This window comes from Diceros bicornis, chromosome 15 (assembly GCF_020826845.1).
Source record: "Diceros bicornis minor isolate mBicDic1 chromosome 15, mDicBic1.mat.cur, whole genome shotgun sequence".
Lineage (NCBI taxonomy): Eukaryota > Metazoa > Chordata > Mammalia > Perissodactyla > Rhinocerotidae > Diceros > Diceros bicornis.
In genome coordinates, this window is record NC_080754.1 from 43,266,976 (window position 1) to 43,285,095 (window position 18,120).

General features: G+C 40.4%; 1 protein-coding gene across 2 annotated transcripts in view; it reads right to left on the minus strand.

The window, feature by feature from the left end:
* Positions 1 to 3,070: 3,070 nt before the first annotated feature.
* The window catches only part of USP13 (ubiquitin specific peptidase 13), a 110,493-nt gene continuing 95,443 nt past the window's right edge, over positions 3,071 to 18,120 (minus strand). For both annotated transcript variants that reach the window (XM_058556295.1, XM_058556296.1), the window contains 2 exons: positions 9,733 to 9,817; positions 3,071 to 7,973 (listed from right to left, as the gene is read on the minus strand). In XM_058556295.1, coding sequence (XP_058412278.1) covers positions 7,880 to 7,973; positions 9,733 to 9,817 — 179 coding nt within the window. In that variant the 3' untranslated portion in view covers positions 3,071 to 7,879. The remainder of the gene's footprint in view (positions 7,974 to 9,732; positions 9,818 to 18,120) is intronic.

The window sequence follows — 18,120 nt, forward strand, 5'->3', positions numbered from 1 at the left end:
TCTTCTATTTCCTGTCTCCCACATTGGTGATTGCACCCACTCCCATGGCTTTAAATACCATCTAGATACCAACAACTCCCAATTTTATATCTTCAGGCTAGATCTCTCTATCAAGACCTAGAGTTGTATATGCAGCTTCCTACTCAACATCAACCATGTAGGTCTAACAGGCATTTCAAACTACACCTTCCAAACTGGACTCCTGATCATCTTTCCCCATTACCACCCCCAACCCCACCACGCCTTCCCTATCTTGGTTGATTGCAACTACATTCTTCAGTTGCTCAGAACAAAAACTCTAGGGTCAGCCTTAGCTTCTCTCATCCTCTCACACTCCACATCCTATCCATCAGGAAATCCTACTGGCCTTCCCTTCAAATATATCCAGAATCTGACCATCCCTACCACTTCCACTGATACCACCCCATCCATCTGAGCCCTCATCCTCTCTCACCTTGCTTACCACAGTAGTTTCTACTTCTATCCTTGCCCTCCTATCATCTAGTCGAACCAAAGAACAATCTTCTTGAAACTTTGGTCAGTTTGGGTTACTGCTCTGCTCAAGACCCTGTAATGGCTCCCCATTGCACAAGCCCTTCCCATGGCCTCCTAGGCTCAGGTGATCTGGCCCCTCTGTGCCCTCCTCTCCCACTACTCTCCCCCTCACTGCCTTCTCTTGAACTACACTGATCTCATTGCTGCTTCTCTGACATATCAGATATGCTCTTGGCCTGGAGACTTTGCTCCAGCTTGCCCCTCTGCCAAGCATATCTTTCCCCTAAACATCTGTTTGTATGACTCCTTCACCTCCTTCACATCTTGGTTCAAATCGCACCTACAAAAGATGCCTTCCCTGAGTACCCTATTTAGTACGGCAATCCGCACCTCCACCTCTGCTCTACGTTTTTTTCCCATAGCACTTAATATCTTTTAAAATATTATATAATGTATTTATTTCTTATGTTTAGTATGTCTTTCCCTGCTAGAAAACAAACTCAACAAGGGCAGAGATCCTTGTCTACTTTGTTTACTGATAAATTCTAAGAAATCAATGCCTAGCACATGGTAGACGGTTAGTATTTATTGAATGATGAACCATGCTATATGGATTAACAAAATAAATTGGCTTAATGGAATTTTCTCCAGAAAAATATCTTTGAAAAAAGTCATCAATGTTGATATAATTCTGATTCTTTAAAAAAATTTTTTTAGACTGAAACAAAGGGTCAAAACCTCCATAGCGTCAAATGCTATATTGGTTAAAATGGTGATGTAAAATAAAATAGCACAGTACAAATATCCTGTGTCAGGGGCTGGCCTGGTGGCATAGCGGTTAAGTTCGCATGCCCCGCTTCAGCAGCCCAGGGGTTCGTGGGTTCAGATCCCAGGCGCGGACCTACACACCACTCATCAAGCCGTGCTGTGGCAATGTCCCACATACAAAACAGAAGAAGATTGGCACAGATGTTAGCTCAGGGCCAATCTTCCTCAAGCAAAAAGAGGAAGATTGGCAACAGATGTTAGCTCAGGGCCAATCTTCCTCACCAAAAAAAAATATATATATATATATCTCCTGTGTCCACCAGGCTGTCAAATGCTTTACATAACTCATATGTTATTTGCCCACTGCACAGATGAGAAGACTGAGTCTCAGGATATTGAGTGCTTACCAAAGTCACACAGCTAGTCTGTGTTGGGAACAGGATTTGAACTCAAGGCTACACACCTCTGCTCTTGCCATTATACCACTCTGCCTCTGTACCACACTGAAAGACTTTTCCTACTAGATTTTTAAATAATTGGCTGCATGAAGATGAGAATAACTCCCTGTTTTCCTATTAAATTTCCCCACTACGACTGAAGTTTGTCACTGACTACAGTTGACAAGCAGGGCCACAGGTCACATAGCACATACACACACTGGGAAACTCTCCCACTGGGTACAACGGGATACAGCAAGTCAATGTGAGCAGCAGCTGACTTGCAACATTGTGCTAAAAACTTCACAATTCTCTGAGTCATAAATAATCCCTCATCCCAATCATTTCCTTCTCCTCTTATCCCCCTCACCAAAACATATGGCACAACACTGATGTCAGTCAATTTACTTGGATTTTTAAAAATATATAGGTTCATTCTTTTAAAAATTTTAAGCATTGAATGGACATATTTTAAGTAGTACTTAGCACACCCTATATGGTTGGCAAAATAATGTCCCCCCCAAAGATGTCCACATCCTAATCCCCCAAATCTGTAAATGCATTACCTTACATGGCAAAAGGAACACTGCAGATGTGATTAAGTTAAGGATCCTGACACAGAAAGATTATACTGGAATGTCTAGGTGGGCCCAATGTAATCATAAGGGTACATATAAGAGGGAGGCAGGAGAGCCAGTCAGAGGAGATATGACCAGGGAAGCAGGCACTGGAGCAATGCCAATGTTGTTCGGAGGCCATGAGCCAAGGAACGCAAACAGCTTCTAGAAGCTGGAAAAGGCAAGGAATGGATTCTCTCCTACAGCTTCCTTGCTGACATCTCGATATTAGTCCCGTAAGACCCATTTTCAGATTTCTGACGTAATAAACGTATGTTGTGAGCCACTAAGTTTGTGGTAATTTGTTATAGCAGCAGTAAGAAACTCATACACCCTACAAATATGGTGTTATAGAAATGCCAAAATCCCTCAATACAATCAGTGTTGATTCTGCTTATACCTGTGTTAAGGAGGTCCCCAGCAAACTGAGAACCAGGGAACCACAAAAAAGTCTCGATTGACTCCAATATTCGACTTGACATCCGGTAGAGAAAGTCTACAAGACATCAGACTCCTTCCTGCTTCGGCGCCTCCCTCCTTCACAGAGGTAACATCTCACCATTGATGTTCTGCTATTGATGGGGACTAGGCAGCCTTGTGCCCACACAAAGAAACCCTAAAAAAAGTAAAATGAGTCACTGTCTCAAGTTACCTGTTCCACTGACGGATGAGAACCTGCAAGGGGCAGAATCAGTTTACTTGGCATTTTGTTTTGCAAAAAAAAAAAAAAAAAAAAAGAGCCATAAAGGGACCTCAGATTGTGAGAATAGCTTTTAATTTTAAAACAATTGAAGCAATAAATCATCCATCTCTCTTCTCATCACAGGCAAATATTCTCCCAAAACATTTGAGATATTTTAAACAACAACTGACTAGTGCAAAACAAAATAAATACAAACTCTTTCAGGAGCCAGCATCACCACCGGCCGGGCAGGTGGGCGCGGGGAGGAGCAGTGATGCGTTGACAGCGGCAGGATTCGCACAGTGTTTCAACACACCCAGCTCTGATCAGACTAAACAATGCCTGGGGAGGGGAACCCACAAGAGAATGTTGCCTAGAGTGAAACGAATATGCCCAACACCCTCATGTGGCTAACACCCTTGACACCTGGAAGATGCTTGAAAAATCATTGTAACCTTAGCAACTTTTAGGCAAAGCTGAAGGAATGGGGCTTGGGGCTCATTTGCTTTTGTTTTTCAATTGGGGTCTGATACATATTGGTTTTTATATAGAAGAATCTGGTGCTTTCTGGAAGGCATGCAGTGCCTCACAGGGCTTCCAACTCCAATGAAATATTTGTGTTGCTTCTATCTGGATGCGTCACGAGAATTATCTCCCACATGTACAGTATTTCACTGCCTACTCCATGCCGTCTAGTCTAGTCTGGAGCAGCACCGTCCAACAGAAGTACAATGCAAGCCACATGTCTGATTTTAAATTTTTTGGTAGCAACATTAAAAAAAGATAAAAAGGAACAGGTGAAATTTTAATAATATCTTAATATATTTAAAATATGGTCATTTTGGCATGTAATCAATATCAAATATTGATGAAATATTTTACATTCCTTTTTTTTTGGTACCAAGCCTTCAAAATCTGCTATTTTATATATACACACAATCTCAGTTTGGACAAGCCAAATTTCAAGAGGTCATTAGCCACATGTATTGAATAGCGCAAGTCTAGAGAATCTTAATGCAAGCTCTTTCAGGATGATTTACTGGGTAGGGAATCTCTGTTGCACTGTGCAGTTGATCTTATACACCAGCTTAAGAGTGTAGAACCTTGTTCTGTAACCTAGGAATTTTGAACTAAGGTGAAGGATAGAATCACATATTACATACTCCTATCCCTTGGTCCTGCCCGTGTCACCTGCCAGCTCCCCAGGGATGGCCAGTACAGATGGATGTGACTTAGCAAGAGCGATGCCTACAAGATGAAAAGACATCCTTTCTGGGATAGACAACTTTCTCAAGACTTATTTGGGGATCATAGCTATGACTGAATTAGAATAAGACAATATTCTATAAATGTTACAGATTTAGCTGAAGGTAGTTTTGAGGTTTTTCAGAAAGTGTTTAAAATGGATGTCATTTTTGAGGGGGATGGTAACAAAGTACTGCATGGACCGGGAAGTGGAGAGTTTCAAAAGTGGGGAAAAGAATGGGATAATTATCAAAGAAAGTAGCAATAGAAGCCAGGGTGGGGACACTAAAAACGAGGCAGGTTCTAAACTGGGGTGTGTGAACCATAACAAACCAAAAATATAACATCTAATCTCTATGCAATCCCTCACATCTCCATGTCTGACCCCAGCAGTAACCATAGGAAAATAAAAATAGAATTGTATGTTAGGGCAGGAAAGGACTTCTGAGCTTATCAGGTCTAACACACTCATTTTAACGAAAAACACCCAGAGTGGTAAAGTGAATCGGCCCATCACACGCAGAGGTGGAGTCGGGCTACAAACCCAGGTGCTCTCACTATGAATTGCAGGTAGGGGTCCATCCAGTTCGAGGAAATAAATGATGGTGGGAGTCACAGGCTCGTGCTACTCGCACCAGACTTCTTGAATCTCAAAGTGAGCTCGGGGGAATGGCAGGCACATTCTCTTGTAGGTGGGAGAAAACAACCAAGTCAATTCCAAATATTGAAGCAATGTTGATGCAAAATCGCATGAAAACAGGATTCTTCCAATCATCCTGTGTGCATACTTTTCCTCCCCTTTAAAAAAAGATTCCCGATCTGAACCAAACTGGAGTTCTGATTAGTTACATGGGCATTTAGGCCAAATGACAAAATAAAAACTTTGATACGTTACATTTTTCAAAGACACATTCATTGGGATTTTACACAAATGGATATCAAAAGATATTTACAGGAAAAAAGTGCTCTCTTTCACACGTACATCCACACACAGTGAGAATTTCACAATTATACCACCACGCCTCACACAGAGGACTCCTAACAGGCTGATAATCAGTTGACAAAATCCACACATTATTCCAGTTTTCCGTAACAAATAATCTCATCTACACACAGGTGTAAAATTAAGCAGTATGTTCCAGACTTTTAATTCCAGGGAAACCTGCCTTGTATATATTAAGGTATACACATAAATACATTTTTAAGCAAGAAAGAAATCCATTATTTGCTCCAGTTTTTCCCAATTCTTAATCTGAAATAAAGAATAAGCACATATACAAAACTTTGCCTTGTAGAAATAGCCCTTCGTTTTGTGAGGCAGAAAAAAAAAGGGCAGCCATATTATACTTTCTTACAATATGATTAGGCATCAAAAGGGCTAAATTTCTTTTTCTACTTAATGAAATCAAATAATATATAGCCTATAATCTTATATACTGATTTTACACCATTCATTTTGCAAAGTTTATCATAAAATTTTTTTGTTCAAAATACACATGCTATCACTGTCCACATTTCAATCCAATTCCCCAGTCACCCTCCCACCCCCAAAAAGGCCTTCGCTTTATAATAGCATTGAAAAGAAGTCATTTTTGATGTGTGTTTGGAGTCATTATTCTATGGTACTAAGCCCTAAAGAGATTGGATTTTGTAAGGCTGCTCAGCGTGGGGACTGCGACAGGAGTCAGGGACTCATGTAACAGAGTGGGGCTGCTTTAGGCTATGGAGTCAATGTTAAAAGGTGACATAAGCAGGCATAGTTTAGTAGAGAATTACTGCACCATGAGCTCCCTCCTTCTGCCAATCTCATTTGTTCCCAACTTGAAGAAAACATCAGATGAGAGAAGGGAGGGAGCGTACTCTACTAAGACCCACATGGCACACCACCTGCTACTCTTCAAGGTTCATCCTATCAAATCTCCCCAGATCCTCAAAGCACAGTTGGAAAGAGAGGGCAAGCGTCATCACACCATTGTGCAGATGAGAAAAGTGAGGCACAAGGAGGATGAGGGACTTGCTCAGCTAGGGGCAGCACCCTGGTGTCCAGGCCACAGGCCTCGGGCTCCGTGTCGATCACTGACATGGTGTAAATGATCTCCTGTGAGACGACCCCATTATAACCAGAATCCTGATTGTTTAAAACTCACCATGTCATTATCCACCATCTGCGCTGTATTTCACCCAACTGGTTCTACTTTATTTTCCTACAATTTCTAGAGAGAGCCTTTCTACCAATCAAATGCACATTTAGCAGATAGCAATAAATTTTTCATTTGACTGAATAATCTGAAATAGAAATTCCAGAGACCCTGGAATTTGGCACAGGGCAGTAGGAAAATTATATAGCATTATCATTCCATTTTTTCCTCACATTTGAAACTCTGATCTAACCTCAGGTTACAACGAAAATACTGAAATACTGAAATGTAAATGATGGTCTTTCATAATGTCATATAAAGTTTCTTTGCATCTGAAACCCTTCAAGTACCCAAGATCATGCTGTGGTTGCAGCAGATAAGCAGTGAAGGCAAGTCAGGAGGTGATTAGCCAAGAAAGGGCAGAGTTGGGACTCTGGCCCCAAAAAACGTAGACATGGAGGCAGGCAAAGAGCTTAGAGACGAGAAAATTACAGACAAATTTGGGGCACTTAACACGACTCCAGGGAGTTGTCATGTGTTACGGTAAGAAGAGATCAGCTATTTTAACTAAAAATACACACTATACCTTAGCGGGAAGGGCTGCTGAGAAACAGAACTCGTCTACCTTTGGCAAAGTACGGTATTGTGCTCCTGTGGGCATCTGGCTTTACACCATCAAATGTCACAAACCCAAATGAATTCTTGACAGCACTTAAAGGGACAACTCAGCCCTTTTTACGCCTGAAAATCTAAGCGGGGAACTAATTTTTTAAACTGTTCCTGAGTTATAGTTTCTTTCAACTATTTACTTGCTTTGTCTAGCTATGCTTAATCTCAACTGTTTTAACCTTTAAAAACCAACCTGTCACAGATTTTCTAGTTGACTATAAAGGTCTCACACTCTTGGTCTCATTCTCACACACATTCACACAATTGTAGTATGTATTTCGATATGATTAAATTAAAAATATCTTTCATTGCAGATGCTGTACTCTACTATACATAGATAGGTCAGAAATTATTGTGTGTAATGAAAAAATTATGTCACAAATAAAGCCCAGCTCAGTTACTGATTTTCGATATGAAACAAAAGTGGGCTTTTCGTTTATTGTGGGTGAGGCCACACGACTGGCCCCATTACTCGGTTTCTCTGGAGGCCACTACCACTGACCCCCAAAGCAAAATAGAGGGCTGGTGGCACATTCTCATTTTTGATGTGCCAGTGGCAGATCCCCCACCAGCAATATGAATACTTTTTTTAAAAAATCATCCTCTCCTTGAACATTTATAAAAAGAAAAACTATCTACAGTAGTGTATCATCACTAATAGAAATTTCTTCCCAGTTCTATTTCAGATGTCAAGTGATGTTCTTTAAATAAACTATAAATACCCCATGTATTCCTTCATGTCTGGCTGTTCCAACTTTTTTCTTTTTCTTTTTTTTGGCAAATTAAAAAGGCGCATGGCTTCTTCTCGCCAATTTGTCTGTCTGAGGTTTAGCTTGGTATCCTGCGATAAAAGTACATGTAGCCCAGGTCTTTAGGGGGCCTTTCAGAGGCACAAACTTTGTGATCATTGTAGATCACCCATCTGAAAACAAAAGACAAAAGCATTTAATGGATTTAAGTCCGTTCCAGGAAACTCTGCAGAGAAAAGTTATTGCACTATACTTAAAATAATCAAAATGTTTTAAGATAACCAACCTCAAGTTTGTGGTCTAAAAAACAAAATGCTGGTGGGAAATTGCTTTTTATTCTTGAGCTTAGTCAAAAAGTAACAACTAAGGAGCCTCCAATCATTTTAAATCCTCTGATCTCATAATTCTGTCTGTAGAAATCCATAGATAGCCTCAGAAATGGAGTCCAAAAATTATGTACAACAGTGTTTATTTCAACCTTAGGTATAAAACTAGCTAAAAATCAGAAGTAAATAGCCATGCAGTGAACTATTATACAACTATTAAAATATCTTCAAAGAATATGTGGTAAAGTGGGAAAATAATCACAATATAATACAAAGTGGGAAAAAATATGTTAACAAAATTGTGTAATACTTTATTATTACTTTATTATTAAATAATATTTATTATTATAAAGTATTGCATACATACTTTAAGGTTTTAGAAAAGTTGTAAATACACATGTATATTTATATGTAGTGTGTGTGTATATAGACATATACACTCTCTCCCAATGAAAACAATAAAGCAAAGAGAAATATACCAAAATACAGACAATGGTTATCTCTAGGTTTCCAGATGACATATTCTTTGCCTGTTTTTGTATTCTACAAATTATTTTTACAATAAATTTTATCGCTTTTTAAATTTTAATGATGCTATTTTTTCTCAAGAAAAGTATTTTTAAAAGAGCTATCATGCTTGGTAATAAAAAGAATTCACTATAAATCAAGTCCCTGTGCTCAACTATTTTATTAATCAAGTTGAAAAGACAAGACTAAAAGACACACCAAAAAGGAATGCAACTGAGTTCTGGGTGGGAACTGGTCACTGCTGCAGTGGGAGACATGGGGTGAGAGGTCAGTGTCCTAGCAGGAGAGGCCAAGGTTACGTGTTTCTCCAGCGTCCATGTGCCTGAGCACTGACTCAAGCAGGAGTGCTGACCCACAGGCCGCTCAGAAGGGAGCTCACGGAAGGGAAACCAGTGGGGCCCATGGAGATCCAGCCTGGGGAGAAGGTTCTGAAGAGAACAGCAGCCTTACATCCCATAACTATCTCATTCCCTGTTTACTACACATCTAACAATCCTACTTAGAAAGCCAAGAAACCTATCTCAAGGCTGCAATAAGGCAAAACACTGGACATTCAGGGTTGTCACATAAAACACAGGATACCCCATCTTCGAATATCAGGTAAGCAACAAATAATTTTTTAGTATAAGTATGTCTCATGTAATATTTGAGACAATATTTACTAAAAATTTATTCATTGCTGATCTAAAGTTCAAATTTAATAGGGTATCCTAGTTTTCTCTTTTTTTTTCTTTTTGCTTTGTTCGCTGAATCTGGCAATCCTGTGGAGGTTCCAATTATGATATACATTCTGCTGCAGGATGCATCTTCATTTGGGGGAGTCACCTTGGTATAACGATTGCGAGTGGCTTTGAATACTAGCTCTGACACAGCTACTTAGGAGCTAAGGTCAAGCTACTCAGCCCCCCTGAGCTTCAGTGTCGGGATGCATAAAATGGCTGTAAGAGTAGATCCCTACAAGACCATTGTGAGAATCAAATGAGACAACATGAAACACCTAGTAGAGGCACCTAGTGCCTGTCACACAGCAGGTGCTCAATAACACACAGGTATCATTTACCTTCTAAAAAAGACTCACCTTCCTTCCTTTTTGATATGGCAAACATAATGGCCACTCATTGTAGATGTTCCCATGTGACTGATGAATGCAAATAGTTCATACACTATGAAGGAGGAAACAACTCAGTTACAAGACAATATTTCAAGAAATCAACAGCAATTCTGATCAGAATTTAAAGCCAACGAGAGTGTAATCCAGCCACTGTTTAGATTGGAAGACAAAAAGTTTATTTACCTTGTTATGCTGAGAACACACACCACCCAAAGTGACACCAAATTCAACCTGCAAATTCATAACAAAGCAGGACATAAACTATCAAAGTACAGCTGACATTAAGTTCACCTCTGGAAGGTGCTTAAGAATCCCACAGCCCAGTCTGGTGGCAAGTTTATGTCTAAAAGGGTAGTCTTGGCTCTATCACTTCCAAGCAGCATGAGGCTGGAGAAGTTGTTTCATCTCTAGGAGCCCATTTCTTCATAGAGATGAAAAAATCCACCCACTTCACAAGGTTGTATGAAGTTTACATGACCAATTCAGACTAAAATATCACACAAATGTCAGGATTATGAGAAAGACAGCAGACAGCTGTTATCATCTATAGCAAAAGATAATGCTTTAGAATATGCTTCTTGTGATTTCTGACTTGCTCATAATTATAAACTATATGGGACCAAAATTCAGGCTTCATGTTTTCTAGACAAGTAGCTATATAGCCTCTTAGAGCATTAGACTGATATTTATTCTCTAACTAGTACCTCCTACCATCTAGCACAGCATTCTGTACCAAATCCACGTTGAATGAATTTCAGCTCATGCTCCCCTGGCCAAACCTAGACCTACACAACACAAAGTAGCTTCTGTGGACTAGTACCGGTCCACTCCACAAACCGTTACAGACTACAACAAAATAGGTACAGAAATTAAGTGAGCATTTATAAACTTTGAGAATAATATTCATGTCTGTTGAATCTAATAAGAAAAAAAAATGGGCTTGCATAATCATTTTTGTACTACTCAATTTTTATTGCATTTTCCCAAGTATTGGTTCTGGACAGGCCCATTTCCCTTACCTCTCCCTCTCCTATTCTCTCTCTTTCTCTTACTGTTCACTCATGCTCAATCACTTACTCAGCTGTGAATCCCCAGTCCTCATTTTACTCACTCTTCAGCACATCACACACTGCTGATCACCTCCTCCTTCCTCAAATATTTGCACCCAAGACACGACCCTTTCTTGGTTGTCCAGCTGCCTCATCGGTTCCTCCTCATCTCCCTGACCTTTAAACGTTGATGACCTGGAGCTCGGATGTCAGACTTTTCTTCTCTCTATCCTGACTCTCTTTCTCTCTGGATGACCTCATCCAGTCTCATGGCATTAAATGGAATTATTTTCTTAATTTCTGGAATGTTCATTGCTAATGTATGGAAACACAATTGAATTTCATATATTGATCTTATGTCCTACAACCTTGCTGAACCCATTTGTTAGTTCTAATAGTTTTTTTAGTGGATTCTTTAGGATTTTTTGTATATAAGAGCACATCATCTGCAAATAAAGATAGTTTTACTTCTTCCTTGCTAATCTGGGTGCCTTTTATTTCTTTCTCTTGCCTAATCGCCTTGGCTAGAACCTCCTCTTACAATGTTAAATAGAAGTGGCAAGAGTGGACATCCTTGTCTTGTTTCTGATCTTAGGGGAAAAGCATTTAGTCTTTCACCATAAGTATGAGGTGAGCTGTGGGTTTTTTGTAAATGCTCTTTATGAGGTTGAGGAAATTCCTTTTCATTCCTAATTTGTTGAGCATTCTCTCCTCAGCCTTATCTATCTTTGTCAATGGCAATTCCATTCTTCCAGTAACTCAGGACAAAATCTTGACTTCTCTCTCACACGCTTTACACACACCCAATCTGTCAGCAAATGCTGTCAACATTTCCTTCAAAATATATCCAGAACCCAACCACTCTTACCACCTCCACTAGTAACCCCTGATCCAAGTTACTATCACCTCTTGTCTGAATTTTTACGGTAGCCTCCCAACTGGACTCCCCGCTTCCTTCCTTGCCCCCTACCGACTACACTCAGGATGGCTGTCAGAGTAGTCTTTTTTTTTTTTAAATATATATATATATTTTTTTTGTGAGGAAGATCAGCCCTGAGCTAACATCCACGCCAATCCTGTTCTTTTTGCTGAGGAAGACCGCCACTAAGCTAACATCTATTGCAAATCCTCCTCCTTTTTTTCCCCTTTTTCTCCCCAAAGCCCCGGTAGATAGCTGCATGTGGTAGTTGCACATCCTTCTAGTTGCTGTATGTGGGACGCGGCCTCAGCATGGCCAGACAAGCGGTGCGCCGGTGGACGCCCGGGATCAGAACCCGGGCCACCAGCAGCGGAGCACATGCACCTAACCGCCAAGCCAGGGGGCCAGCCCCTGTCAGAGTAGTCTTTAATGGAAGTCAAATTGTGGTTATTACTGTCAAAAACCCTCCCAGTGACGTCCTATATCTCAGAGTAAAAATATTACTCTTACAGTGGCCTATGAGGTCCCCCCACCTCCTCCCACTCACCCCCTCATTCCACTCCAGCTACTCCAGCCTCCTGGCTGCTCCTCAAACACACCCAGCATGCTCTGGCCTTCAAGCCTCTACACTTACTGTTGCCTCTACCTGAAACGCTTCTTTCAGATGTCACATGACTCACCCCTCACTTCATCAAAGTCTCAGATCAAATGTCACCTCAGAGAGGCCTTCCTGAACCACCTTATAAAAGAGCAACCCTCCCTTCCACCCAACCCTCACCCCGACCTTGCTTTACCGTCGTCCTTCTAGCACTAAGTAACACCTGCCATGTCACATACTTACTTGTGCATTCATCGTCTATCTCCTTTTACCTCAGGCTAGAATATAGCTCCATAAGGACAAGAAGTTTGTCTGTCATGTTTACTGAAATATTCCAGGCAGAGAGAACGATGCCTAGTATGCAGTAGGCACTTAATAAGTATTTGTTGAATGTATAAATAAGTGAATTAAGGAATGAGTCCCTTCACTCCATTTCCTCACTTGTTTTTATATCACCTTATATTGTATATATTTTTATAAACCACCTACCAAGGTATAAATTGTGGTATAAATTATGGAAATAATGATTTAAAAAAGAAATGAATCAGAGCAAATTACCTTTCCCATCATAACTAAGTTTTTGTTGCTAACTGTCACATCAAGTCACAACGAAAAAGAAATTCCAGGTTTGAAACAAGAAACCAGGCAAAAACAATTGTGAATGACAATCATTTTGCCTGGCACTTATTTTCTGAAACAGTGATCCAGGGACCCTGCCTTTGTCTGCCCTCCCCACTGCCCCCCAACACTAAGAACCCACCCAACCCCAGTGAGCAAGAGAGGATGTGGGCTGAGACCTTTTCACGTTTCTAGACCCTGGTTGGTTTTTAAAGCTCTTTTGGAATAATTCTATATCAAATTCCAAACCTTCAATTTGACAGATACAGCGCTGGTCTCCCAAACTGTGGCTGCCCTCTTAGAATTTTTGTGAAATAAAGAGAAGATACAATACCCCAACCAAGGCTTTTTTCCCCTCAAAGAACTGTCCTCCAAAACAATAACTTAAATAACTGAACAGGGTATTTACTGAGCACTGCCCATCATAAGCCTGGGTCATATCAATGAAACATTGCTTAGACACCAACACAGCCAATGGGACAAAACAAATAGACACAGAGAAAAGGACAAATCCATACACTCCAATGTACCCAAACACGTCATTAAGCCCCAAATGCACTTCCCCTCTTTGGTTAACAACAATTCACATGTATATGCAGAATCATAAAAATAAACTAAAGAAACAAAGATTAGCATAAATCCTAGTCCTATAATTAAAATTAACCATGTTTATCAATATAAGCAACCACCCCATGCATTATTCAAGACCTCCTGCTAGGAACCAAGAGCCAAAGAGAGAGTCTCTCTCAACATACTCGCAAAAACTTAACAGTTAAGAAATCTCAATTAATGTTTGTTTCCAAAGAGAAAGTCAAGGTGAACAAACCAGACAGGGACACTACTGCTGATTCTTCTTCAAATTCCAAGAGGTCAGAAAACAGTATCATTGCGCACACTTCCCCAAAAATGTACAGACCCTTTTTCACGTAGAGAGAAAAGATAGTTTGAGGCAAGGTAAATCATTTTAAAAATGTTGACTTTCAACAGAGGAACTTTCAAAGTACCTGGAAGAGCTGAACAAAACTGCCTAAACCACTCCGTCCAACATCTGGTGAACAGTGTCCCTCTAAGTAGCCAGAATTAAACAGCAACTGAAACTAGCATCCTTCCTCCCCACTTCCCTCTCCCAACAAAACCTGTCCTTTTATGAACTTAGGAAAATGTTCTCAACCTTTCTAATATGAAGAATTTTTTAACATCAAAATTTTACCACCCCACCCCCACCCAACATAGTAGCAATTGTACTCTGATTTTACTCTTTGAGAAAGCACTGTCAGAAAAAGTATATGAAACTTGGAAAGTAGAAGAGGTAGGTAGCATGCCCTTTCATGTCATATGGAGGAATGGCCGCCCAAGGATTTTCTAGGGTAGGGACTGGCAAACTACGAAGACCCATAGGCCCAATCCAGCCCACAGCCTATTTTTGTACTGCCAAGTAAAAGGGGGAGAAGGAGGAGAAAAATATGAGATGACGTGTATACGACCCACAAAGCCTGAAACATTTACTATCTGGCCCTTTAAAGAAAAGGTTTGTTGGCCCCTGGTCGAGGGAAATGAACTTAGTTCATCTTATTGCTTACTACTGATTGAAGGCCCCAGACTTAGTGAAGTTACTTGTTAATTTGTAGATTTTTGTCCAGTAAAACTATGAAAAATTTCTGTCCAGTGGAACCTATAACCTCAAGGATTTATGATCTTGATAGACATTAACTAATTTTGTATCTAACTCAGCAATAAAATTATCTTGAAATATCCTAGCTTCTCAGATGCTTTTGAACCAACCGATTCCCTCATTAATTAATGAGCTAAAGAAAATCTGCGATATATGTTCAGTTTACATTTACCTGAGAGTTGTGATTTTTACCTTTTTGAAAATTATAGTTCAATACATAAGGACCAAAAGCAACTCTGGATTCAGGAGTGCAGTTAAATTAATCTATATTTTATAAACCATTACAGCATCCACATATATTTGAAAAGCAGTAGTATCTCGTAAGGGCATGGCACATTATTTAGTCCATCTACAGGGAGTGCTCAGAATACAGAAACACCAAAAGACTCCTTCAAATAACCATCGAGACCCCATAGATTCTGCAGACTTCTGGTGAGAAACCCAAACTGGGTTTTCCAATTGAATCTTCCTAACTTGAATAATTTGTTTCACTACTCATCTCTTAATTCCCTCTATACAACAGGGGGGAAAATACCATCCCCAATTTACTAACATTTGACTGACAAACACCTTATATCTGCAAATAATCTCTACCCCCAACAGCTTGATTTCCCTCATCCCTGCTCTGAGAAAAGACAGGGGGAAGGAGGAGCTTTTGGCAAACTTCTGAATTCCCAAAAAGAGAAAAAGGAGGATTTGGGTAAATCAATAACAGTTTAAGGCAGGTGACAACATAGACAGACTCTTAAAGGTCTGTCTAATGGCCTGCCCAACCCCAGCTAGCTCAAAATTACCAAACGCCCTTGACTTCTCTTTGTTATACTGTCTAAAACTCCAAATATCAAACACTTTCCTCCAAGCTTAATAGTTCTCAGTCATTCATACTTGAGTGTAAATTAGTTTACTCCACAGAGTAGCTTCCTCTTAACGTCCAATAGCACCACCGAAAAAAACAGAAATTACAAACAGGTGCTGAAGTGGGATGAGCCTTAGAGCCCAGATGTATTAAGTAAACGTGTGTGGCTTTCAAGTAGACCACTGGCGCTTAGCCTTCCTGTGTGGCTGTACCTCCTGCTCTCCAGATCCTATTCTGGCTGCATTCCTCAGGGAGCCCCACCATTGTGTAAATACAATGTCTCTCTGCTCCCGTTGCCGGAAAATCTCAGCTGCAGCAGCAGATACCTGAACATTAGAGCCATGTGGTTGAAGGAGCCAGAGCAGGTTTTGATAATCACAGCCGAATCACATTTTAATTACATTGGCAATCAGTGAGTTCTTTAAAAAAAAAATTTAAACGCTCATTAAGTGCAACACAGAAACAGAAATGATTTTGCAAATGGCAGAAGCGCAGATAGGTCAACTGAAGGCCTGATTTCCCTCTTTTATAAATTTCTAAAAACTCAACAGAAAGTGAAGTGCTAGCCCTCAAATGTGTAGGACATGATGATAAAGGATAAATATCTTCTGAAAAATAGATTCCCACCTCTGTTCCAATTCAGAAAATCTGAAATAAGACGACTCAAGAGGGGGTAAGGGAGAAAGAGCACGGGCTTCAAAATCAGACAGATCTGAATTCCAAGCTGGTTCCACCACTAGCAAGTCGCTTAACTGGCCCAAGTCATCACTTCCTCATCTGAATACCTAGCTGTAAGGAGGGAAGGAAACGCTGTAGAGAAAGTGCCTGGCACACAGTACGCCTTCAATAAAGGATGGCTACTATTTCATCAAGTGTTAACAGTACTAAGCCTTTTAAGCCAATTAGATAACATTTAAATAAAAGAGTTTCATGCAATGACATTACTTCCTCATTCAAAATGACAGCAATAGAGATTTTTAATTAACATATTCCCTAAAGGAAGAATCTGGTACAAGTGCTTCCTTAATCCCTGTCTTTGTATACAGTAGTCACTTGTTTCCAGTTCGAACACCTACCTTGTCATTATTTTCAGTGTTAACCTGGTGCAGTGATGTCCCCGTAGCCACTCTCCTCCTTAAGGCAATAGTAACCTAAACTTGCTTTTAAGGTGGTGGTTCTCAAATTTAAGCTGAATTAGAACCACCTGGAGGGCCTGCTAAACCACATGGCTGGGCCCACCCCCAGAGGTCCTAATTCTGCAGGTCTAGGGTGTGCCCCAAGAATGTGCATGTCTAACAAATTCACAGGTGATGCTGATTCTGCTGGTCCAGGACCACACCTGAACCAGTGCTTGAAGGGACCAACACTTCCCTTCTTAGCTCACAAGCTAGGAAGGAAGATGTATCCACCCTCAGACTCCACAAGCGGGGCCGTTACTCGGAGAGGAGTGGGCACATGCCGGAGTCTCAGATTCTCAGGACCTTTGCTGAGAACTCTGGGACAAGACTCTTGCTGCTGGATTTTAACCTGGAAAGATACCATTGTAGGAGACACTGGCAGCCATCTTGTAGCCATTAGGGAGAGCCTTTCTGAGACTGGAACCAACCCAGAGGAAGCAAAGCCAAGGGGCGCATCCCGATAAAAGGGTTTGAGTCCCAGAGTCAAGGGCATGCCTAGAGTCAGGTCTCTCCGGGATTTTCCAGCTTTTATGATACAACACTTTCCTTTTTGCTTAGACAAGTGTGGCTCAGCTCTCCTGCCACTTACAAGAGAATCCTGAAAACCGAGGTTTTTGGTTTTACTTGGTCTGTTTGTCTATTTGGGCTCTCCATTTTGCTCCTAAACAGTAATTACCTAAACCTTTAAATTATCCCAAGCCAAATGTCTCAACCAATTCACCAACCAAAAAAAAAAAAGGGTAAAAAGCCAAGTCTTGGGAATGTAAACAACCTACCTACACAGAATACACATCTCCTGGGGTTAACCTATGAATTTAATGCAATTCTAATCAAATCCCTGCAGAATGGCCAGCTGCCAAAATTCAGCAGTAACAATTTAGAAAATATAATAGGAAAAATTTTTATTCATAGGTAACATAGAAAATGTAATTCTGAGAGGTAACTAAACCAGAAATGCACAGGATGTTCATAAAGAAAACCATACAGCTTTGCAGGAGCAGGAGAAGCAGGAAATGAATAGGAAAAGGATAACACGTTTCTGGCCAGAAAAACTCAATATTGTAAAGCTACCAGATATTCCCAAACTAATATGCAACATATGAAAGCCTCATACAAATCAATAAAAAAACAGCTGAAAACCTCAACAAAAATGGGAAAATGGGCCAAAGGAAACGAGGAAGCCATTAACACAAGAAGAAAAACAATGAGGCAATAAACATATGAAAAAAACGAAGAGTGCTCAGCCCGACAGCACTGTAGGGAGGGATGGGGAAACAGCAGAGCCGCCAGCGCTGCCAGAATATGCAGTGGTGCTGTGTTTCCGGGGGGTAATGTAATAATCTGTGTTAAAATCTCAAAAATATGCAGTTTTGACTCAAAAACGTCACTTCCAGAAACTTACCTGAAAGAAATAATGAAATGAGGGCCTATGAATGTTCATTATAGCATTATTTTTAATAGAGAA